This window comes from Rhinoraja longicauda, chromosome 37, assembly GCF_053455715.1.
Source record: "Rhinoraja longicauda isolate Sanriku21f chromosome 37, sRhiLon1.1, whole genome shotgun sequence".
NCBI lineage: Eukaryota > Metazoa > Chordata > Chondrichthyes > Rajiformes > Arhynchobatidae > Rhinoraja > Rhinoraja longicauda.
Window position 1 is genome coordinate 14,197,946 of NC_135989.1, and position 26,039 is coordinate 14,223,984.

Here is a 26,039-nt window from a genome sequence, read left to right on the forward strand (position 1 = left end):
CACAGTCGGGATATTTCATTTTTGTGTCAGACTTACTTCATAGACAGCCAGATCGATCCCAGCGTAAGGAATGATGCCAATGGCATTTGGGACGTAGCCTCTGAAAAATGCGCGAGGGCCTTCATTCCTCAGCATGTTTTGGGCGCAGTGGAAGATTCCCATGTACTGGCCGCTCCTTCCCAGCCCCATCCGGATCTTCAGCACCTAAGCAAGCAAACAGTTGCAAGTGAGAACCTCGGTATGTTGACAAAACACGGTTCGAGAGTGTGGACGTAGGAACTGCAGATGCTGGTTTAAACCGAAGATAGACACAAAAAACTGGAGTAACTCAGCGGGACAGGCAGCATCTCTGGAGAGAAGGGAATGGGTGACGTTTCGGGTCAAGAACCTTCTTCAGATTTCTCCAGACTTCAGAGTCTGAAGAAGGGTCTTGACCCGAAACGTCACCCATTCCTTCTCTTCCGAGATGCTGCCTGTCCCGCTGAGTTACTCCAGTTTTTTGTGTCTATCTAGGGTTCAAGGGCGAGCTCATTCTGACATGCTTTTACACACTTGTCACACTTTGTCACACTTGTGGCGCAGTGGTAGAGTTACTGCCTTACAGCGCCAGAGACCCGGGTTCGAGCCTGACTATGGATGCTTATCTGTATGGAGTTTGTATGTTCTCTCCGTGACCTGCGTGGGTTTTCTCTGGGAGATTCAGTTTCCTCCCACAATCCAAAGACGTACAGGTTAATTGTCTTGGTATAAATGTAAATCGTCCCTAGAGTGAAAAGGGTAGAGTTAATGGATCGTTGTTTGGCGCGGGCTCTGTGGGGTGAAGGGCCTGTTTCCGTGCTGTATCTCTAAACTAAACTAAACATCACCACATTGAGGTGTTCTAATGTCATTCTTAAGCAATGTATTACTTACACGGCAGCCAAATCACGCCCAGCAAGATCCCAAAGCAGCAATATGATGAAAGAACAGATCATTAAGGCAGCACAAGAGCTTTAGGCCTTACTTTGGACTTTAGAGGTACAGTGCAGAAACAGTCCCTTCGGCCCGCCAAGTCCACGCCAACCAGCGATTAGTCCACTACTACTACCTTACACGCAATAGGAACAATTTACAATTTTACAAAAGCCAATTAACCTACAAACCTGTACGTCTTTGGACTTTCCACCGTTCAGCGCGGCCTAGAACATGGCAAATTCAACAGCCTGACCGCGGGAGAAGACGGCAGGGGAAGAGAAAAAGACATTCTGGCCTTCCATCACAGTGAGGAGGTGACTGGAGGAGACTCACTGTGATGGATGTTTCTTTTTGTTTGGTGTTGGTTTATGATTGTGTGTGTTATTGCTTATTTTTATTGCTCTTATTGTTGGACTGTGGGTAATCTTTCATTTCACTGCACACATTTATGTGTGTGTGACAAATAAACTTAACTATTGACTATTGACTGTGGAAGGAAACCGGAGATCCCGGAGAAAGCCCACGCGGTCACAGGGAGAACGTACAGACAGCACCCACAGTCAGGATCAAACCCGGGTCTCAGGCGCTGTAAGGCAGCAGCTCTACCATTGCAGCACTGTGCCGCCCACGGAGCTTGGAGCCCTGGAACCTGCTTACCTCCATTGGAAAGATGATGGTCTGGCTGGTGACACCAGCGAGCGATCCCGCCACAAAACGTTCGTGCACCTCCAGTGTGGACTTCTGCACCAGGAAGATCTTCTTATACTGTTTGAGGTTGTGAAAAGGATGCAGGTTATCCACATGGCGCCACTTGAGAAAAATTCACTCACTGGGAATACAAGTAGAAGAGCAGTGAGACCTATTGGAGAGTTATTTCAGAGGGCCAGCACAGCTGGGCTGGGCCGAACTGCCTCCTGTGCCAGGCCGAACTACCTCCTGTGCCACCCTGTTAGATCAGTGTAGGCTTCCTTCTCAAAGACCAGAACTGATGGTAGCACTGACTGCACATTCACTCCTATTCCATGCCTGGATAGAGTGGATGTGGAGAAGATTTTTCTACCAGTGGGCAAGACCTAGGGCAGAAGTTATTGCCTCAGACATTCCTTTAGGATGGAGATGAGGTGGAATTTCTTTAGTCAGAGGGTGGTGAATCTGTGGAATTCATTCCCACAGACGGCTGTGGAGGCCAAGTCAATGGATATTTTTAAGGCGGAGATAGATTTGGGTGTTTAGGGTTTACGGGAAGAAGGAAGGAGAATGGAGTTGGGAGGGAGAGATAGATCAGCCATGATTGAATGGCAGAGTAGACCTGATGGGCCGAATGGCCTAATTCTGCTCCTATCACTTATGAACCATCGGGAAGAAAGTGTAGGAATCTGAAAACCGTGACCACCAGGTTCAAGAATAGCTTCTTCCCAACTACCATCAGGCTCTTGAATACTACACATTAGTAACCTCAACTGCAAGGTATTTATTCACAAAATGCTGGAGTAACTCAGCAGGTCAGGCAGCATCTCAGGAGAGAAGGAATGGGCGACGTTTCGGGTCGAGACCCTTCTTCAGACTGCAAACTGCAAACTCAACTGCAAACTATGTACAGTCTTTGGTGTCACTGACGACATCAGATTTTTGATTTGCACTGCCACTGGCATTATTGATTTATTGATTTTTTTTTGCTTATTATATATTATAATATTATGTGTTGTGTTTGCTGGTTGTTTAGGCTGCTGCAAATAAGAATTCCATCGTCGACATGATAATAAAACACTCTTGACTCTTCACTCTTGTGGCCCTGAAACAGCTGGGTAAACAGGGGGGGGCCGGGTTTCTTTACAGTCGGTAGTTTTAAAGTGTGATTCCTGCTGTGATCTGGCCGATGCAGCAGCAAAGATTTGCACAGAAAGAGCCCACAGACGTGGACGGGAAAATTTGGGTCGAGACCCATTTTAGACTAATAGGTGCCATTTCTGGCTGGGACCCTTCTTCAGACTAGTTCTGCTGATGTTTCAGGACAGGACCCTTCTCCAGAATAGTCTGAATTCAGAAGATGGACCCTGACATGAAACTTAGCCTACCCATGTCCTCCAGAGATGCAGCCTGACTCGCTGAGTTACTCCAGAACCTTTTGTGTAAAAAAATAACTGCAGATGCTGGTACAAATCGTAGGTATTTAGTTCACAAAATGCTGGAGTAACTCAGCAGATCAGGCAGCATCTCAGGAGAGAATGATTGAGTGACGTTTTGGGTTGAGACCCTTCTTTCTCAGGAGAGAAGGAATGGGTGAAATTTCGGGTCGACCCGAAATGTCCCCCTGCAGGACCTATACATCAGGAGGTGCAGATCGAGAGCAAGCAAGATTATGAGGGACCCCTACCACCCCAGTAACGGACTGTTCCAGCTGTTACGGTCAGGCAAACGCCTCCGCTGTCACGCTGTGAAAATGGAGAGGATGAGACGGAGTTTCTTCCCACAGGCCATCAGGACTGTCAACTTTTATAACTCCAGAGACTAAATTTTTGTCTACACTATACTAACTTATTAACTTTATTTATATGCTGTAACTGTGATTCTTTTTTGTGCACAATCCGCAGGCATTGCCACTTTCATTTCACTGCACATCGTGTACGTGTATGTGACAAATAAACTTGACTTGACTTGACTTGAGAAGGGTCTCGACCCGAAACGTCACCCAGAACCTGTTGTCTTTTTCCTGGTCTGAAACATCACCAGAATTAGTCTGAAGAAGGGTCTGGACCTGAAACATCGGCAGAACTAGTCTGAAGTAAGGTCCCGGTCAGAAATGGCACCTATTAGTCCTAAATGGGTCTCGACCCAAAATGTTGGGCATCCGTGTCTTGCAGACATCCTGCCTGACCCGCTGAGTTACTCCAGCAATTTTTGCTAAACCAGCGTCTGCAGTAACTTGTGGAGCCTGACTTGAAACACAACGCACTGACTCAGTATTGAGAGTGAGATCTGCTGCTTTAACAGCCGGCACTGTAAGAGTCCCTTTGTAGCAAAATGCTTTCAGATGTCACCAGATGAACCACCACATTTAAAATTTTGAACATCCTTTTATGGGATGGAAAGGTCTCGTGATGAAATTGCCTTGCATGCACTCCCCCCTCCCCCCCTCCCATTCCTCTGCCTCCCTCTTCTTCACCCCTTCCCCCCATCCGTCTGTGTATTCCACATTCATCCTTTCACTCTACACCCTACCCATCCTTTCATCTTCCTCCCTGTACTTCTCCTCCTCCCTTCTTTCATCCACACTCTTGTGCCACATCTCCCTCAGTACATCCCCGCTCCGATGCCCTCCCCTTCCTCTCCCATCCCACTTGAAGAGAGTTGTGGACGCACCCCAGACCATCAGGCAAACCAACCTCCCTTCCATTTACACCTCACGCTGCCTCGGCTAGGCCAGCAGCACCATAATCAAGTGCCAGACTCACTCCATCTTCTCCCCTCTCCTGTCAGGCAAGAGGTACAACAGTTTGAAAATGAAAGCCTCCTGATAAAGGGATAGTTTCTTCCCAGCTGTTATCAGGCAACTGAATAGCTGGAGTCTCAATGACAGATGCAGAATGAACAAGTCTCATCAACTAGAGTGTGGTCCTTGTAGTCCTGACCGCCCATCTACCTCATTGGAAAGTTTGAATTATCTTTAATCAGACTTTTTTCGTACTAAATGTTGTACCTTTATGTGTAGTTTTGTCATGCCAGATGGCACACAAACAAAGGTACATGTGACAATCTATATACTAAAACTCTCGTTTGTTATCTTGTTTGTGACTGAACTTCAGCCAAAACGGTACACGATGGCCCGACAATTTTAGGCCCACCTTACTCACCATTGTCACTTTAGTGATAATGCAAGTAGTTTTATTGAAATCGGTCCTTTATTTTTAAAGTTATTCACATTTTTAAGTTTAAAAGGAGGGGAGGGGGAGGGGAGGAGGGAGGGAGGGGGGAAGGGGGGAGTGGGGGAGAAGGGAGAGGGGAGGGATGGGTTGAGGAGAGAGGGGAGGGGGGGGAGGACAGGGTGCTGCACCAATGCAGGAGAGGTTTGGGGCCCAACGGGTCCACTTGGTCTAGTAATAAACTAAACTGAACTAAACTAAGCTAAACCCTTTCCCCTTCCTCTCCAAAGCCTTCACCCTCTCAACCCCGTCAGTACCTGTTCATAAGCCATGAACTTGATGCCAGTCTCAGGGGCGATTTTCAGCACGTTCACCCCGTTTCCTCGCCACAGCGATAGATACCCTCCCTCCGCCACCATCATCTTCCAAACCCCGGCCAGGTTCAAACTCCTCTTCGCCGCAAAGACCTGGAAGGGAGAAGAGAGAGTGACCCATCCTCACCCAGTCTAGCGAGCCTTGCAATCCTCAGGAGCCAGTTCACCAAAGGGCGTGCTGGCTCTGGAGAGGGTCCAGGTCCAGAGGAGGTTTACAAGAATGATCCCAGGAGTTAGCAGGTTAACCTATGATCAGTGTTTGTCGGCACTGGGCCTGTACTCGCTGGCGTTTAGAAGAATGAGGGGGGATCTCATTGAAACATACAGAATAGTGAAAGGCTTGGATAGAGTGGATGTGGAGAGGATGTTTCCACTAGTGGGAGAGTCAAGGACCAGAGGTCACAGCATCAGACTTACAAGACGTTCTTTTAGGAAAGGGATGAGGAGAAATTTCTTGAATCAGAGGGTGGTGAATCTGTGGATTTTTTTTGCCACAGAAGGCTGTAGAGACCAAGTCAGTGGATATTTTTAAGGCAGAGATAGATAGATTTTTTATTCGTACAGATGGTCAGAGATTATGGAGAGAAGGCAGGACAATGGGGTTAGGAGGGAGAGATAGATCAGCCATGTTTGAATGGCAGAGTAGACTCGATGGGCTGAATGGCCTAATTCTGCTCCTATCACGTATGGTTCCAGATCATACCTGAAGGTCAACACCTCCAGTGGTGGTCACACTGCCCCCTGCAGGTCACCCAGGGAACCTCCCTGCCTCTGGCTGAGCCCAGCACTGAGCCCACCTCACCTGCATGTAGATCTTCAGCCGGTCCAGGGGGGCAGTGCAGGTGCGTGACACTGCGCCAGCAAAGGCCCCCGACAAGAGCTGCCGCCACCAGACTCCAGTCAGTCGCTCCGTCTTCGAGAACTCGTCCACGATGGTCAACGATTCCCCAATGTCCAGGAACTGCAAAAACCAAAGGTTGGGAAGTTGAGGTAAAGGGATCTTTCTATTTAAATAGCCTTGAGTTGGCTTGGTGTTGGGGTAGAAGGCAGTCAGAACTCTGACAGAGAAACATGAAGTCTTTTACACTTTAGTTTAGAGATACAGCGCGGAAACAGGCCCTTCGGCCCACCGAGTCCGCACCGACCAGCGATCCTACACACACTAGGGACAATACTATCCGACACACACTAGGGACAATTTACAATTATACCAAGCCAATTCTCTGCCTCAGAAGGCAGTGGAGGCCAATTCTCTGAATGCATTCAAGAGAGAGCTGGATAGCGGAGTCAGGGGGTATGGGGAGAAGGCAGGAACGGGGTACTGATTGAGAATGATCAGCCATGATCACATTGAATGGTGGTGCTGGCTCGAAGGGCCAAATGGCCTACTCCTGCCCCTATTGTCTATTGTCTAATTAACCTACATACCTCTACATCTTTGGAGAGTGGAAGAAAACGGAAATTCTCGGTGAAAACCCACGCAGGTGACAGAGAGAATGTACAGACAACACCCGTAGTCAGGATCTAAGCCGGGTCTCTGGCGCTGCAAGTAAGTAGCTCTACTGCTGAGCCACTGTGTCTAAGACGTTGGTGAGACCACATTTAGAGTATTGTGTTCAGTTTTGCGCACCATGTAATAGGAAAGACGTTGTCAAGCTGGAAAGGATGCAGGGAAGATTTACGAGGATGTTGCCAGGACTCGAGCGTCTGAGCTCTAGGATGAGGTTGAGCAGGCTGGGTCTCTATTCCTTGGAGCACAGGAGGATGAGGGGGGATCTTATAGAGGTGTATAAAATCATGAGAGGAATAGATTGGGTAGAAGCACAGAGTCTCTTGCCCAGAGTAAGGGAATCAAGAACCAGAGGACATAGGTTTAAGGTGAGGGGGTAAAGATTTCATTGGAATCTGGGGGGTAACTTTTTAATGCAAAAGGTGGTGGGTATATGGAACAAGCTGCCAGAGAAGGTAGTTGAGGCAGGCACTATTGCATCGTTTAAGAAACATTTAGACAGGTACATGGACAGGACAGGTTTAGAGGGATTTAGTCCAAATGCAGGTAGGTGGGACTAGTGTAGCTGGGACATGTTGGCTGGTGTGGGCCTGTTTCCACGCTGAATCACTCCATGACTCTGTTAGCTTCAGACTCTCATCTCTTAGCAGGAGGTAGGTGTGTCAAAGTCCCACAGTGGGGACTTTAACATAGAAGCACAGCCTATCACTAAAGGGCAGTACTATGGGAAAGCTGTACCATCACCGGTACAATTTATCACACAAAGCATTAAAGAGAAGCCACATTTACTCTGAGATTGACACGGTGCTGGAGTAACTCAGCGGGTCAGGCAGGATCTCGGGAGAAAAAGGACGTTTTGGCTCAGAACCCTTCTTCAGACTGCTGAAGTAAGTCCTCACTTACTCGCTTAGATGGATGTACGTATTCCCAATCTCCCAACCTACCACATTGTGGCCCTTGCAGTTTTTACATCTGCATTTTCTCTACAGCTGTAACATGGATAGGTGAATATTCTGTCCTGTTTCTCTTTCTGCGCTACCTATTGTCCTCATGTATGCTATGATTTTTTTTTTAAACACAAATTGTTGAAGTAACTCAGCGGGTGAGGCAGCATCTCTGGAGAATATGGATGGGGGCATTTCAGGTCGGGACTATTCTTCAGACTAATTGTGGGGCAGGAGGGGCCAAACCTGAAATGGTGCCATGCCGAGCTGAGCCGAGCCGAGCCGAGCCGAGCTATGCCAAGCCGAGCCAACCCAAGCCAAGCCAAGCCGAGCCGAGCCAACCCAAGCCAAGCCGAGCCAACCCAAGCCAAACCAAATATCCTCCAAGATGAGCACTTGGCTTACCGTTGAATGTTTCCAGTGTTCCACAATCTCCTCCATTTTCGACAGCGGGTTAAAGATGAAATGGTCTCGAAATTCAGTCCAGTCCACAGTAATCGTTCCATCCTTGTCCATACTTAGTGGGAGAGAGGAGAAACCAGCGGAGGATTCAGTGTCAATTATAGTATTACATTAAATGGTTGCATCCTCAACAACCATTGTGAACATTGCTCCATCTCAACTCACCCAAATGCTTTTATGTCACACGACCCTTAAATGCACACAGGCACCTCACACACATTCACAAGCTCGCGCACACACACACACGCATATAAATACACACACACACACGCACACACAGGCACGCTCACGCACTTACAAAAGCGCGCACACGCACACACACCCACACGCATATAAACACACACACACAGGCACACTCACGCACATTCACAAGCTCGCGCACACACACGCATATAAACACACACGCACACAGGCACGCTCACGCACAAACAAAAGCGCGCACACGCACACACACCCACACGCATATACACACACAGGCACGCTCACGCAGATACACAAGCTCGCGCACACACACACCCATATAAACACACACACACACACACCCATATAAACACAAACACACACACACACACAAGGAGACAGAGAATTGCTAGGACTTACACAGTTGGTTCATTCAACTAATTACACTGCCTCGTACAAATATGCCATTTACACATTTACACTGTCAGAGGGGCAGTGCTGAGGGAGGGGCAGTGCTGAGGGAGTGCCGCACTGTGGGAGGGGCAGTGCTGAGGGAGGGGCAGTACTGAGGGAGGGGCAGTGCTGAGGGAGTGCCGCACTGCGGGAGGGGCAGTACTGAGGGAGTGCCGCACTGTGGGAGGGGCAGTGCTGAGGGAGTGCCGCACTGTGGGAGGGGAAGTACTGAGGGAGTGCCACACTGTGGGAGGGGCAGTACTGAGGGAGGGGCAGTACTGAGGGAGGGGCAGTACTGAGGGAGGGGCAGTACTGAGGGAGGGGCAGTACTGAGGGAGGGGCAGTACTGAGGGAGGGGCAGTACTGAGGGAGGGGCAGTACTGAGGGAGGGGCAGTACTGAGGGAGTGCCGCACTGTGGGAGGGGCAGTACTGAGGGAGTGCCGCACTGTGGGAGGGGCAGCACTGAGGGAGTGCCACACTGTGGGAGGGGCAGTGCTGAGGGCGTGCCGCACTGTGGGAGGGGCAGTGCTGAGGCAGTCAGAGGCACAGTACTGAGTGAGCAGTGATGTTGGAAAGGGGATGCACACAGGGACAGAACTGTAAGTTTTGAGTATCAGCACTAAAGACCGTCGGAGTGTCAGGTGCGAGGGAACAATGCCCAATACTTTGTTATTTTGCACACTTACAATGGAGTGCGACAGTGTCACACGTACATGCTTCTCAGATGGAAGACAAAACTGTCTGTTCACTTTGGTGGCTATAAACGTTCTCACAGCTGCTAGTGCCAGAGAGGTTGGGGATGGAGCCCTAGCCAACATCACTGACCACCTTCCCATTGCTGGTGGTAAATGTTGCAGGGGATTGTGTTGGTGTTAATGGTGGGAATGAGGAAGCTAGGAGACAAGGGGGATCTGTTCCCCAGCCACAGTCCCAATTGTCCCCCTGGAGAGGGGAGAACCCTTCATCATGAAGCGAGATCCCTGGTTTACCTCCCTCCCCGTCTTACCTGAGCAAGATCTTCTCGGCTTGCTGGAGAGTGATCGTAATGCCAAGGTTCAACAGAGCCTGCTGAATCTCAGACGCATCGATTTCACCTGGTCCAAGGCAGCAAAGCAATAAAGAAAAGAGAGGCTCGATCAGGTAAATAAGAAGTATTTCCGGTGATAGAACATAGAACAGTACAGCACAGGAACACGCCCCCTGGCCTTTCCTCACCTCCAGTTTTGCCCCCCAACCTTTATCTTTCAGTCTGAAGAAGGGTTCCAACACGAAATTGGGAGTAGCTCAGAAAGACATTTTAGGTAGACACAGTGTTGGAGTAACTCAGCGGATTGGGCAGCATTTCTGGAGAAAAGGAATAGGTTATGTTTCGGGTCAGGACCCTTGTTCAGACGGTTCCAGTCTCAAGACGACCCTTCAAGTCTGAAGAAGGGTTCCAGTTTCTTACCACACCCCAAAGTCGTGCAGATTTGTAGGTTAATTGGCCCCAGTGTGGATGGGGGGGGGGGGGGATGAAGATTCAGGGTGGGGTGGGAGGTTCAGAAGAATTTGGAAATAATAAAATGGGATGAGCATAGATGAGGGCGGCAAGGTAGCGCAGCGGTAGAGTTGCTGCTTTACAGCGAATGCAGCGCCGGAGACTCAGGTTCGATCCTGACTACGGATGCTGCACTGTAAGGAGTTTGTACGTTCTCCCCGTGACCTGCGTGGGTTTTCTCCGAGATCTTCGGTTTCCTCCCACACTCCAAAGACGTACAGGTATGTTGGTTAATTTGACTGGGTAAAAAAATGTAAAAAAGTGTCCCTAGTGTTTGTAGGATAGTGTTAATGTGCGGGGATCGCTGGGCGGCGCGGACTCGGTGGGCCGAAGGGCCTGTTTCCGCACTGTATATATATGATATATGAGTGATGGTCAGTTGGGACCTGTGGGCTGAAGGCCCCCCCCCCCTCTCGCTCTCTCTCTCTCTCTCTCTCTCTCTTTACCCCTCTCTCTCTCTGTGGTGAACTGAAGTTGGCCATCACACAAACCAACCTCCTTTCTACTGATTCTATTTATACCTGACACTGCCTCCTCGGCAAGGCCAGCAGCATAATCAAGGATCAGTCGCACCTTGGCCACTCCCTCTTCTCCCCTCTCCCATCGGGCAAAAGGTACAGAAGTGTGAAAACGCACACCTCCAGATTCAGGGGCAGTTTGTTCCCATCTGTTATCAGGCAACTGAACCACCCTACCACAACCAGAGAGCAGTGCTGAACTACTATCTACCTCATTGGTGACCCTCGGACTATCTTTTGTCCCGCCCCCCTGACATCAGTCTGAAGAAGGGTCTCGACCCGAAAAGTCACCCATTTCTTCTCTCCCGAGATGCTGCCTGACCTGCTGAGTTACTCCAGCATTTTATGAATAAATACCTTTGATTTGTACCAGCATCTGCAGTGATTTTCTTATACTACTCGGGCTATCCTTGATCGGACTTTGCTGGCTTCACCTTGCATTAAACATTATTCCCTTATCATGTATCTATACTGTAAATACCTCGATTGTAATCATGTATTGTCTTTCTGCAGACTGGTTAGCGCGCAACAAAAGCTTTTCACTGTACCTCGGTACACGTGACAATAAACTACACTGAACTGAGTTACTGAGAGAGGATTACCATCATTGTTGCGGTCGAGGCTGTTAAACATCAGCTTGAGTTTCCTCTCGTGTTGCCTTAGGTACTCAGTGAACTCGGTCAGGTCCAGTTGTCCGTCCTGATTGGTGTCTCCCGTCCGCAGGATCTCCTGGGGGCAAAGAGCAGAGGGAAGGTGAAAAATGAGACACCATTGATTTTGTGATCTCAGAGGCGGGATCAAACCCATTTCACGCCGACCAGCTGCACTTTAGTTTAGTTTAGTTTTGAGATGTTCAGAGCAGAAACAGGGCCTTCGGCCCACCGAATCCACGCCAACCAGCGATCCCTGCACATTAACACTATCCTACACACACCAGGAACAATTTACCATAATACCAAGCCAATTAACCTACAAACCTGTTCGTCTTTGGAGTGTGGAGGAAACCGAAGATCCTGGAGAAAACCCACGCGGTCACTGGGAGAACGTACAAAGGTAGTCGGGATCGAACCCGGGTCGTCGACACTGCAAGGCAGCAACTCTACCGTGCCGCCCCAACCTGTACTGTTTTTGTAGTCCGTGCACATCCATTACAGTCCCTGCACTGCAAAGGTATTTACAAATCATCGTGAGGGGGTCCAACTCAAAATTCCACCTATCCATTCCCTCCAGAGTTGAATCATCCCAACTGAACCATCCTATCATCAACTAGAGATCGGTCTTGAGCTACTATCCACTGCAGTGGAGACCCTCGGACTATCTTTATAATCAAGGACCAGTCTCACTTCCTCTTCTGCCATCAGGCAAGAGGTACAGAAGTGTGAAAACGCACACCTCCAGATTCAGGGACGATTTCTTCCCAGCTGTTATCAGGCAACTGAACCATCATACCACCAACTAGAGTGCGGTCCAAGACCTCCCATCTACCTCACTGGAGACCATTGGACTATCTTTAATTGGACTTTACTGGACTTAATCTTGCACTAAACGTTATTCCCTTGTCCTGTATCTGTACACTGTGGATGCCTTGATTGTAATCATGTGTTGTCTTTCCGCTGACTGGTTGGCACACAACAAAAAGCTTTTCCCTGTACCTCGGTACATATGACGATAAACGAAACGAAAAGATGCTGCCTGATCGGCCGAGTTACTCCAGCACTTTGTGGGTTTTTTGTAAAACCCTGGCATCTGCAGTTCCTTGTGTTTCTGTGGTCATTCATGTAAGAGGGTCTGTTGTTACATAGAGTGTTATCATAGAGACACAGACACAGACCCTTCATCTATCAACCACCTACTTACACACTTCATTCACGCTTTCATTTCCTCCCGCCGAGACTACTGCAACTCCCTATACACTGGGATCAGCCAATCATCCCTGTCCCGCCTGCAACTGGTCCAAAACGCCGCAGCGAGACTCCTGACGGGTACCCGTAAAAGGGACCACATCACCCCCATTCTGGCCTCTCTCCACTGGCTCCCTGTACGGTACAGAATCAACTTCAAGCTCCTCCTATTCACATATAAAGCCCTAAATGGACATCCCCCCCCCCCCCCCCCCCCACATCAAAAATCTTCTAACCCCCCTCTCTAACTCCAGATCCCTCAGGTCGGCCGACTTGGGGCTACTCACTATCCCGCGGTCTAGGCTTAAGCTCAGGGGTGACCGCGCTTTTGCGGTTGCAGCTCCTAGACTGTGGAACAGCATCCTTCTCCCCATCAGAACTGCCCCCTCCATCGACTCCTTTAAGTCCAGGCTCAAAACCTATTTCTACTCCCTAGCGTTTGAGGCTCATTGAGGAGGCGCTGTGAACTGTTTTGTATGTGCTGTTATGTTTGCGTGCTACTGTATGTTTCATTTTTTCCTTAGTACCTAATCAGATGTCCAGCACTTTGGTCAACGTGGGTTGTTTTTAAATGTGCTATACAAATAAAATTGACTTGACTTGACTTGACTTCCCCCAGAATCCACTGCTCCCTACACACCCGGCACAGTGGGTAGAGTTGCTGCCTCACAGCGGCAGAGACCTGGGTTCGATCCTGACGAGTGCTATCTGTGTGGAGTTTGCATCCTTTCCCTGAGACCACATTGGGTTTTTTCCGGATGCTCCGGTTTCCTCCCATGTGCCAAAGTGGTGCAGGTTTGTAGGTTAATTGGCTTCTGTAATACCACTAGTGTGGAGGGAGTGGATGTGAAAGTGTGAACAGGTGATCGATGCTCACCATGGTCTCGGAGGGCTGAAGGGCCTGTTTCCATGCTCTCCCTCTAAACTAAACTAGGGGCAATTTACAGAGGTGAATTCACCCCCAACCCTCAGGTCTTTGGGATGTGGGAGGAAACCGGAGCACCCAGGGAAATCCACATGGTTTAGTTTAGTTTATTGCCACGTATGTCGAGGTACAGTGAAAAGCTTTTGTCAATGGGAGAACGTGCAAACTCCACACAGACAGCCCCCGAGATCAGGATGGAAAGGCTATCTCTCCATTAGCTGTGCCACCATTGTCCACACACGGGACAGATGGGTGATATCCTTCCCAGGATTCAAGCAAGCAGTTCTGTTATCACTAAATCTCCAATTCTAAATTCATTCAATTGCGTTTCATTCAATTGCATGAGTTTATGTTCACCAGCTGTGTGGTGGGAATTGAATTCATGACCCTCGATCAATAATCGTGGCCTCTGGCTCCCAGTGCAGTAACTTACCCCTACACCATAATGCCACAATGCTTGTCAGCAGAGCCAGCAGCCATTACCTCAGTGATTCAATTAATGTGGTGGTAATTTCTGAATGTTTGATTTACACGTTTTCGCTGCGATCTCTTTGACCTTTGCAGCATGTAACTTTGATTTAAGAGATCTATTTTCTGCTCTGATGAAAGCCACAACACTAAGAACTTAGAAACCCATGGTCCAAACAAAGGCAAAGTACATTTAGTTTAATTTGGTTTACCACACAGAAACAGGCCCTTCGGCCCACCGAGTCCACGCCAGCCATCGATTACTTGTTCACACTAGTTCTACGTTATCCCACTTTCTCATCCACTCCCTACACATTAAGAGGCAATTTACCGAGGGCCAATTAACCTGCATATCCTTGGGATGTGGGAGGAAACCGGAGCACCTGGAGGAAACCCACGCAGTCACAGAGAGAATATACAAACTACACACACACCCACAGCACCTGAGGTCAGGATCGAACCAGGGTCTCTGGTGCCGAGAGGCAGCAGCTCTACCCACTGCACCACTGTGCCACCCCTTATGATGAGACAAGACATTCCAGTCGGAAGAAGGATCTTTACCAGAAACATTGTGTGTCCACTCCCTCCCCAGATGTTGCCTAACCTGCTGTGTTTCTCCAGCACTTGGTGTTTTACACAAGAGGCTGCACATTTGTTTCCCCCTCCTCTTACTGGGTGATTGCAGTATTTTTTACCTTTCCTCTCAGAGTTCCCGAATCAGAAACATAGAAGCATAGAAAATAGGTGCAGGAGGAGGCCATTTGGCCCTTTGAGCCAGCACCGCCATTCATTGTGATCATGGCTGATCATCCACAATCAGTAACCCTTGCCTGCCTTCTCCCCATATCCCTTGATTCCGATAGCCCCTAGAGCTCTATCTAACTCTCTTTTAAATTCATCCAGTGATTTGGCCTCCACTGCCTTCTGCGGCAGAGAATTCGACAGAATTACAACTCTCTGGATGAAAAAGTTTCTTCTCACCTCAGTTTTAAATGGCCTCCCCTTTATTCTTAGACTGTGGCCCCTGGTTCTGGACTCCCCCAACATCTTTCCTGCATCTAGCTTGTCTAGTCCTTTAGCCAGCTTTATTTTAATCTCACGGCCTGACTACTGCTCATTAAAGCCTGTCCCTGTGTGTGACGACCTGCTGAACAAGAGCAGGGAATGGAGAGACCTGGATCATGTGTAGGCAGATTAGAATCATAGAGTTGTACAGCACGGAAACAGGCCCTTTGGCCCAATTTCCCTATGCCGACCAACATACCCCACCTACGTAGGAAATAAAAACTGCAGATGCTGGTTTAAATCGAAGGTAGACACAAAATGCTGGAGTAACTCAGCGGGTCAGGCAGCATCTCGGGAGAGAAGGAATGGGTAACATTTCGGGTCGAGACCCTTCTTCAGACTGATCTCCGCTTGTCCCACCTGCCTGTGTTTGGCCCATATCCCCATCCAAGTGCCTGTCCAAAATGTCTTTTTAATGGTGATGTAGTACCTGCCTCAACTACCTCCTCTGGCAGCTCGTTCCATATACCGATCATCCTAGACAATAGACAATAGGTCTTCTCTATAGCGCCTTTCACATTCCCACCAGGACATTTCAAACAAAATACTTTCAACTTGTAGTCACTGTTGACAATTTCACATGAGAGTTGACAACTCACCATTTTCAGTCTGGTTTAATAGACAATAGACAATAGACAATAGGTGCAGGAGGAGGCCATTCGGCCCTTCGAGCCAGCACCGCCATTCAATGTGATCATGGCTGATCATTCTCAATCAGTACCCCGTTCCTGCCTTCTCCCCATACCCTGTTAAGATCACCCCTCAGCCTCCTGTGCCCCAAGGAATAAAGTCCTAAAGGATTAGCTTTTCTCAGCATCGTGTTGGGCACAGACATTGTGGGCCGAATGGCCTGCTTGCTCTATGTTTTAAATCAGATGGCTCACAATGCAGGCCAGACTGGCTGCAATTCCCGGGAGTGCCATTTGAGGGCGCACCTCCTCTCTTGGTGTTTTGCTCAAGATTCCAGCATCTGCAGATTCTTGCATCTCATGCCTCTCTTATAAAGGATTATCTCACAGCTCAAGATAAACACAAAGTGCTGGAGTAACTTAGCGGGTCAGGCAGCATCTCGGGAGAAAAGTCACAGGTGACATTTCAATAGACAATAGACAATAGGTGCAGGAGCAGGCCATTCGGCCCTTCGAGCCAGCACCGCCATTCAATGTGATCATGGCTGATCATCTCGGGTCGAGACCCTTCTTCAGATTAAGTCATGATATGTGTAGGAAGGAACTGCAAATGCTGGTTTACACTGAAGATGGACACAAAATGCTGGAGTAACTCAGCGGGTCAGGCAAGGAATCGGAGACCCCAGTTTGAAGAAGGGTCTCGACCCAAAACTTCACCCATTCCTTCTGGAATCTCATTGAAACTTACCGAATAGTGAAAGGCTTGGATAGAGTGGATGTGGAGAGGATGTTTCCACCACTGGGAGAGTCTTGTACCTGAGGCCATAGCCTCAGAATAAAAGGATGTTCCTCTAAAAAAGAGATGAGGAGGATTTTCTTTAGGAAAAAACTGCAGATGCTGGTTTAAATCGAAGGTAGACACAAAATGCCGGAGTTATTCCAGCATTCTGTGTCTACCGAGGAATTTCTTTCATCAGTTGGTGGTGAATCTGTGGAATTCTTAGCCACAGAACTCTGTGGAGGCCAAGTGGATAAATGTGAGGTTATCCACTTTGTCGGCAAGAACAGGAAAGCAGAGTATTACCTGAATGGTGACCGATTGGGAGAAGGGGAGATGCAATGTGACCTGGGTGTCATGGTGCACCAGTCATTAAAAGCAAGCATGCAGGTGCAGCAGGCAGTGAAGAAAGCGAATGGTATGTTGGCATTCATAGCAAGAGGATTTGAGTTTAGGAGCAGGGAGGTTCTGCTGCAGTTGTACAGGGCCTTGGTGAGACCGCACCTGGAGTGTTGTGTGCAGTTTTGGTCTCCTAACCTGAGGAAAGACGTTCTTGCCTTAGAGGGAGTACAGAGAAGGTTCACCAGATTAATCCCTGGGATGGCGGGACTTGCATATGAGGAAAGACTGGATAGACTGGGCTTGTACTCGCTGGAATTTAGAAGACTGAGGGGGGATCTTATAGAAACATATAAAATTCTTAAGGGGTTGGAGAGGCTAGATGCGGGAAGATTGTTCCCGATGTTGGGGGAGTCCAGAACCAGGGGTCACAGCTTAAGGATAAGGGGGAAGTCTTTTAGGACCGAGATGAGAAAACATTTCTTCACACAGAGAGTGGTGAGTCTGTGGAATTCTCTGCCACAGAAGGTAGTTGAGGCCAGTTCATTGGCTATATTTAAGAGGGAGTTAGATGTGGCCCTTTTTGCTAAAGGGATCAGGGGGTATGGAGGGAAGGCAGGTACAGGCTACTGAGCTGGATGATCAGCCATGATCATATTGAATGGCGGTGCAGGCTCGAAGAGCCGAATGGCCTACTCCTGCACTTATTTTCTATGTTTCTAAGTCAGTGGGTATTTTTAAGGCAGAGATTGGCAGATTCTTGATAAGCAAGGGGTTATGAAGGCATGAGAATGGGGTTGAGAGGGAAATATAGATCATCCATGAATGAATAGAGAAGTAGACTTGATGGGCCGAATGGCCCAATTCTGCTGCTAGAACCTACGAACATGAACTGGACACCAGGCCCCAGCCGGTCATGGCCATTCCTCGTGTGAGAAGAGTTAGATTGCCTGCCCATTTGCAGTGTGCAGTCCCTCTCGATCTGACCTGTGGTGATATTTCAAAACATCAGTGAGCTTTCCAAGCAAGCAGTGCTGGGATGGTTTGCATTCAGACAGGGGCTGGTCAGGGCTAAATGTGGATGTAAAGTGATTCCCCGTCTGTGGGCATCGTCAGGGCCTGTCGCTGGGAAGTCCCCCAGCATGCACTCCAGCCCCTTCGCATTCCCCCTGCTCCAGCACACAGCTTCCCTGACTTTCACACCCAGTTCATCAAGCCTGGGGCTGCCAGGGATAGGGAGGGCTCTCACTCACGGACAGATCACAACTTCCCACTCTTCAAAACTCAGTATAATTACGTAGCACTGTGCCCCTCTGACAGTGCGGCATTCCCTCAGTACACCCCCTCTGACAGTATTTATTCACAAAATGCTGGAGTAACTCAGCAGGTCCGGCAGCCTCTCAGGAGAGAAGGAATGGGTGACGTTTCGGGTCGAGAACCTTCTTCAGACTGATGTCAGGGGAGGGGGCGGGACAAAGGAAGGATATAGGTGGGGACAGGAAGATAGAGGGAGATCTGGGAAGGAGGAGGGGACGGGAGGGACAGAGGAACTATCTAAAGTTGGAGAAGTCGATGTTCATACCACTGGGCTGCAAGCTGCCCAGGCGAAATACGAGGTGCTGTTCCTCCAATTTCCGGTGGGCCTCACTATGGTACTGGAGGAGGCCCATGACAGAAAGGTCAGACTGGGAATGGGAGGGGGAGTTGAAGTGCTCGGCCACCGGGAGATCAGTTTGGTTAATGCGGACCGAGCGCAGGTGTTCAGCAAAGCGATCGCCGAGCCTGCGTTTGGTCTCGCCGATGTAAATAAGTTGACATCTAGAGCAGCGGATGCAATAGATGAGGTTGGAGGAGGTGCAGGTGAACCTTTGTCTCACCTGGAAAGACTGACAGTACTGCCCCTCCCTCAGCACTGCCCCTCCCACAGTGCGGCACTCCCTCAGTACTGCCCCTCCCACAGTGTGGCACTCCCTCAGCACTACCCCTCCCTCAGCACTGCCCCTCTGACAGTGCGGCACTCCCTCAGCACTGCCCCTCTGACAGTGCGGCACTCCCTCAGTACTGCCCCTCCCACAGTGTGGCACTCCCTCAGCACTGCCCCTCTGACAGTGCGGCACTCCCTCAGCACTGTGTAGGAAGGAGCTGCAGATGCTGCTTTAAACCGAAGATAGACACAAAATGCTGGAGTAACTCAGCGGGTCAGGCAGCATCTCTGGGGAAAAGGAACATGTGATGTTTCGGGTTGAGACTCTTCTTCAGACCGAGGGTCAGGGGAAAGGGAATCGAGATATATAAACGGTGATATCGAGATATATAGTACAAGTGGATGAAAGAGATGTAAAAAAGTAACGATGATAAAGGGAACAGGCCATTGTTCGCTGTGGCCTAGGTGAAAATGAGTTACAACGAGACTCAGCAAGACGGCTTTGAAGCTAGTATAATGACTTGGGTGGGAGGGATGTGTAGGAAAATAACTGCAGATGCTGGTACAAATCGAAGGTATCACAAAATGCTGGAGTAACTCAGAGGGTCAGGCAGCACCAAGAAGGGTCTCGACCCGAAACGTCACCCATTCCTTCTCTCCTAGATGCTGCCTGACCTGCTGAGTTACTCCAGCATTTTGTGTCTACCTTGGGTGATAGGGATGGTGAGAGAAGGAATGGAAGCACTCCCTCAGCACTGCTTCTCTGACAGTGCGGCACTCCCTCAGTGGATCTGCAATCACTTATCACAATCGCTTCACTCTTTCAAACCTCTACTCTGACTGCAGCATTTCTTACCTTAACTATGCTAAAGGTCTTTCACAATATTACCTTTATCATGCATCTGTACACTTTGGACGGCTCAATTGTAATCATGTGCAATCTTTCCGCTGACTGGTTAGCACACAATAAAAGCTTTCCACTGAACCACGGTGCATGTGACAATTCACTGGATGTTTTCAAGAGAGAGTTAGATTTAGCTCTTCGGGCTAATGGAATCAAAGGATATGAGGAAAAAGCAGGAACGGGGTACTGATTTTGGATGATCAGCCATGATCATATTGAATGGCGGTGCTGGCTCGAAGGGCTGAATGGCCTACTCCTTCTATGTTTCTAAGGTGAGAGGGGCAAAGTTTAAAGGAGATGTGTGGGGCAAGTGTTTTTACACAGGGAGAGGTGGGTGCCTGGAATGCACTGCCAGGGTTGGTGGTGGAGGCAGATACGATAGTGGCGTTCAGTCTGAAGAAGGGTCTCAACCCAAAACGTCACCTATTCTTTTTCTCCAGAGATGCTGCCTGTCCCGCTGAGTTACTGCAGCTTTTTGTGTCTATCTGCCAGTGCCGTTTAAAAGCCACATCGATATGTAGGGAATGGAGGGAGATGGATCATGTGCAGGTAGAGGAGAATAGTTCAACTTGGCATCATGTTCCAGCACGGATATTGCGGGCCGAAGGGCCTGTTCCTGTGCTGCACTGTTCTGTGTTCTGTGATTGAAGGCGGGAAAGCAATGGGAGGAGCGTCTCCTGTTTTGGGAGAGCAGGGTAAGGAGATTAGCCAGGAGTGGAGTCAGCCCGTGTCACCGATGGTGGAACCTTGCCAACTTAGTGCAGTAGTGGAACGGATAAATAAATAAACTCGAGGTCAAAGAGAGGAGCAGGGATTTGAATGATCGGGTTCTGAGTCAGGCAGCAACAGGGAGTTTTGGCTTTGCTCTTGCAAACAGGTGGAGGGGGGTTCTGCACTGTTGCAGGACACCCAGTTATTTGGAGAGGGGCAGATTGGCGGCTGCTAGACTGAGCAGGGTGCTCAACCTTTTCATTCACAAAATGCTGGAGTAACTCAGCAGGTCAGGCAGCATCTCGGGAGAGAAGGAATGGGTGACGTTTCGGGTCGAGACCCTTCGAGAAAGGGTGCTCAACCTTTCCTACTCTGGACTCTGACTTAAGCCTTTGAATCAATTAGTTCTTACTATCCTTTCACTGACAGTGTGTGCAAAAGGAACTGGATGTCCCAGCAAGTGGCTGTGTGTAACAGTAACGTCGTACGGGATGGTGTGTGTGACATTGACCGAGTGTGTGACAGGGATTATGTCCCAGCACTGACCCTCTGTATGAAAGACTGTGTGTAACAGTGTGTGTGTAACAGACTGTGTGTGCAATAGTGTGTGTGTGCAACAGAGACTGTGTGCAATAGTGTGCGTGTAACAGTGTGTGTGTAACAGACTGAGTGTGTAACAGTGTGTGTGTAACTGTGTGTGTAATAGGGACTGTGTGTAACAGACCGAGTGTAACAGGGACTGTGTGTGTGACAGAATGTGTGTATAACAGTTGTGCAACAGTGTGTGTGTAATAGGGACTGTGTGTAACAGACTGTGAGTGCAACAGGGACTGTGTGTGTGACAGAATGTGTGTGTAACAGACTGAGTGTGTAACCGTGTGTGTGTGTGTAACAGCATGTGTGTGTAACAGTGTGTGTGTAACAGACTGACAATAGACAATAGAAAATAGGTGCAGGAGAAGGCTATTCGGCCCTTCGAGCCAGCACCGCCATTCAATGTGATCATGGCTGATCATTCTCAATCAGTACCCCGTTCCTGCCTTCTCCCCATACCCCCTGACTCCGCTATCCTTAAGAGCTCTATCTAGCTCTCTCTTGAATGTATTCAGAGAATTGGCCTCCACTGCCCTCTGAGGCAGAGAATTCCACAGATTCACAACTCTCTGACTAAAAAAGTTTTTCCTCATCTCTGTTCTAAATGGCCTACCCCTTATTCTTAAACTGTGGCCCCTGGTTCTGGACTCCCCCAACATTGGGAACATGTTTCCTGCCTCTAACGTGTCCAACTCCTTAATAATTTTATACGTTTCGATAAGATCCCCTCTCATCTTTCTAAATTCCAGTGTATACAAACCTAGTCGCTCCAGTCTTTCAACATATGACAGTCCCGCCATTCCAGGAATTAACCTAGTAAACCTAAGCTGCACGCCCTCAATAGCAAGAATATCCTTCCTCAAATTTGGAGACCAAAACTGCACACAGTACTCCAGGTGCGGTCTCACTAGGGCCCTGTACAACTGCAGAAGGACCTCTTTGCTCCTATACTCAACTCCTCTTGTTATGAAGGCCAACATTCCATTGGCTTTCTTCACTGCCTGCTGTACCTGCATGCTTCCTTTCATTGACTGATGCACTAAGACACCCAGATCATGTTGTACATCCCCTTTTCCTAACTTGACCATTCAGATAATAATCTGCCTTCCTATTCCTACCACCAAAGTGGATAACCTCACACTTATCTACATTAAACTGCATCTGCCATGCATCCGCCCACTCACACAACCTGTCCAAGTCACCCTGCAACCTCATAGCATCTTCCTCACAGTTCACACTGCCACCTAGCTTTGTATCATCGGCAAATTTGCTAATGGTACTTTTAATCCCTTCATCCAAGTCATTGATGTATATTGTAAATAGCTGCGGTCCCAACACCGAGCCCTGCGGTACCCCACTAGTCACTGCCTGCCATTCTGAAAGGGACCCATTTATCCCCACTCTTTGCTTTCTGTCTGTCAACCAACTTTCTATCCATGTCAGTACCCTACCTCCAATACCATGTGCTCTAATTTTGCCCACCAATCTCCTATGTGGGACCTTGTCGAAGGCTTTCTGAAAGTCGAGGTACACCACATCCACCGGCTCTCCCCAGTCAATTTTCCTAGTTACATCCTCAAAAAATTCCAGTAGATTAGTCAAGCACGATTTCCCCTTCGTAAATCCATGCTGACTTGGAACGAACCTGTTACTGCGATCCAAATGCTCCGCAATTTCGTCTTTTATAATTGACTCCAGCATCTTCCCCACCACTGATGTCAGACTAACTGGTCTATAATTTCCCGTTTTCTCTCTCCCTCCTTTCTTGAAAAGTGGGATAACATTAGCTACCCTCCAATCCACAGGAACTGACCCGGAATCTATAGAACATTGGAAAATAATCACTAATGCGTCCACAATTTCTAGAGCCACCTCCTTAAGCACCCTGGGATGCAGACCATCAGGCCCTGGGGATTTATCAGCCTCGAGTCCCATCAATCTACCCAAAACTTTTTCCTGCCTAATGTGGATTTCCTCCAGTTCCTCTGTCACCCTAGGATCTCTGGCCACTAGAACATCTGGGAGATTGCTTGTATCCTCCTTAGTGAAGACAGATCCAAAGTACCGGTTCAACTCGTCTGCCATTTCCTTGTTCCCCATAATAAATTCCCCTGCTACTGTCTTCAAGGGAGTGTGTAACAGTGTATGTATAACAATGTGTGTGTAACAGAGCCTGTGTGTGTGACAGAATGTGTGTGTGACAGAATGTGTGTGTGACAGAATGTGTGTGGCAGGGGTTCTGTGTGTAACAGGGACTGTAACAGATTTAGTGTGTCACAGGGACTGTGTGTGTAACAGAGACTGTGTGTGTGACGGACTGTGTGACGGGGATTGTGTGTGTAACAGACTGTGAGTGTAAGACACTGTGTGTGTGTGTGTGTGTGTGTGTGTGTGTGTGTGTGTGTGTGTGTGTGTGTGTGTGTGTGTGTGTGTGTGACAGGGATTGTGTGTGTAAGGGATTGTGTGTGTAACAGACTGTGTGTGTAACTGTGTGTGTAACAGTGTGTGTGACAGAATGTGTGTGTAACAGGGACTGTAACAGATTTAGTGTGTCACAGGGACTGTGTGCGTAACAGAGACTGTGTGTGTGACGGACTGTGTGTGTGACGGGGATTGTGTGTGTAACAGACTGTGAGTGTAAGACACTGTGTGTGTGTGTAACAGACTGTGAGTGTAAGACACTGTGTGTGTGTGTGTGACAGGGATTGTGTGTGTGAGGGATTGTGTGTGTAACAGACTGTGAGTGTAAGACACTGTGTGTGTGTGTGTGTGTGTGGAATGGATCCATCTGTGTAAAGCCCGTGTGTGTGATCGGAATGTCTACGTGTGGAGCCGTTGACGCTTCCTGTTCCCCAAAGTAATGTCTGCTAATCGGGATCTGCAGCGTTTGTGAAATGAGAGACACAGGGGGGGAGCAGCGATCACCGGACTGAGCCCAGAGCCCGTGTGAGCTCCCCACACACACGCACACACAGTTACTGCGGGGAGACACAGAGTGAGACACAGAGTTGTCCTGTGGGACCGTGGGGGTGCTCTCTGTGCCCCACTCCCGGGGGTCTCTGACTCCCAGTTGGGGTGGGGGGTGACAGTGGAGGTGGGTTGAACTGGACACATGTAGGGAGAGGGTGGGGGTGGGGGGGTGACAGTGGAGGTGGGTTGAACTGGACACATGTAGGGAGAAGGGGTTTTGGGGGTGACAGTGGAGGTGGGTTGAGCTGGACACATGTAGGGAGGGGGAGAGGGTGGGGGTGGGTTGAACTGGACACATGTAGGGAGAGGGTGGGGGTGGGGGGGTGACAGTGGAGGTGGGTTGAACTGGACACATGTAGGGTGTGGGGGGTGACAGTGGGGTGGGTTGAACTGGACACATGTAGGGTGTGGGGGGTGACAGTGGGGGTGGGTTGAACTGGACACATGTAGGGAGAAGGGGTTTTGGGGGTGACAGTGGAGGTGGGTTGAACTGGACACATGCAGGGTGTGGGGGGTGACAGTGGAGGTGGGTTGAGCTGGACACATGTAGGGAGAGGGTGGGGTTGGTTGAGCTGGACACATGTAGGGAGGGGGTAAGGAGGGGGTGGGGGGTAGATACCTGCTCTGTGCCGCCACCGACCAACACGCCCATAGCTCGCAGACCCTCGCCCAGCTCTGCAATGTCCACCTGCCCGTCCTGGTTGGTGTCGAAGCGGTGGAAGAGGTCGGTCCATCGCTTCTCCCTCTCGCTGTCTCCTTCCTCCGCTCCCACTCCCTGGGCCAACGCCGCCGCCCAGCTCCATCTCCACCTGCACCCACGCTTCCCCATCTCCGCAGCCCTCACACACACGCACCCTCACACACACACGCCCTCACACACACACGCCCTCACACACACACCCTTACACACACACACACACACACCCTCACACACACACACACACACACACCCACACACACACACACACACACCCTCACACACACACCCTCACACACACACACACACACACCCACACACACACACACACCCTCACACACACACCCTCACACACACACACACCCTCACACACACACACACACACCCTCACACACACACACACCCTCACACACACACCCTTACACACACACACACCCTCACACACACACCCTCACACACACACACACACACCCACACACACACACACACACCCTCACACACACACCCTCACACTCACCCACACACCCACACCCTCACACACACACCCTCACACTCACACACACACCCTCACACACACACACACCCTCACACACACCCTCACACACACACACCCCACACACACCCTTACACACACACACACCCTCACACACACACCCTCACACACACACACACACACACACACACACCCTCACACACACACCCTCACACACACACACACACACACACACTCACCCACACACCCACACCCTCACACACACCCTCACCCTCACACACACACACCCTCACACTCACACACACACCCTCACACACACACACACCCTCACACACACCCTCACACACACACAGCCTTACACACACACCCTCACACACACCCTCACCCTCACACCCACACACACACCCTCACACACACACCCTCACACCCACACACCCTCACACACACCCTCACACACTCTCTCTCTGGGTGGCAGGGACAGCGGGGTCTAACACGTCTCTCCTGGAGCCATCATGGGTAGCCGCCCTCTCCCAGCTCCCGACTTCCAAACACCATCCCCGCACCTCCAGCCCAGACCCACAAGACGAGGAAGCAGCCGCTCTGTGACAGCGAGAGCGCTGGAGGATCAATCTGTCGCTAATGTCACCTCCCGCCTCCTTACAACACTGCACCAACGCACAGTGAATGTGGAGAAGTCAAACAGAGTGGACACAAAATGCTGGAGTAACTCAGCGGGCCAGGCAGCATGAAAACATGATCAATGTGTGTACAATCAATTCAGATGCTGGTTTACATTGAAACATAGAAACATAGAAAATAGGTGCAGGAGTAGGCCATTCGGCCCTTCG

General features: G+C 49.5%; 1 protein-coding gene across 1 annotated transcript in view; it reads right to left on the reverse strand.

Moving 5' to 3' along the window:
• Nucleotides 1–25,800, reverse strand: part of LOC144610632 (mitochondrial adenyl nucleotide antiporter SLC25A23-like) — a 29,826-nt gene extending 4,026 nt beyond the window's left edge. Inside the window, exons 1-8 of the mRNA XM_078429487.1 lie at nt 24,621–25,800; nt 11,396–11,522; nt 9,745–9,832; nt 8,048–8,159; nt 5,991–6,149; nt 5,132–5,281; nt 1,612–1,719; nt 37–204 (exon numbers count right to left, since the gene is read on the reverse strand). Of these exons, the coding sequence (XP_078285613.1) occupies nt 37–204; nt 1,612–1,719; nt 5,132–5,281; nt 5,991–6,149; nt 8,048–8,159; nt 9,745–9,832; nt 11,396–11,522; nt 24,621–24,830 (1,122 nt within the window). The 5' untranslated portion in view covers nt 24,831–25,800. The remainder of the gene's footprint in view (nt 1–36; nt 205–1,611; nt 1,720–5,131; nt 5,282–5,990; nt 6,150–8,047; nt 8,160–9,744; nt 9,833–11,395; nt 11,523–24,620) is intronic.
• Nucleotides 25,801–26,039: the final 239 nt, after the last annotated feature.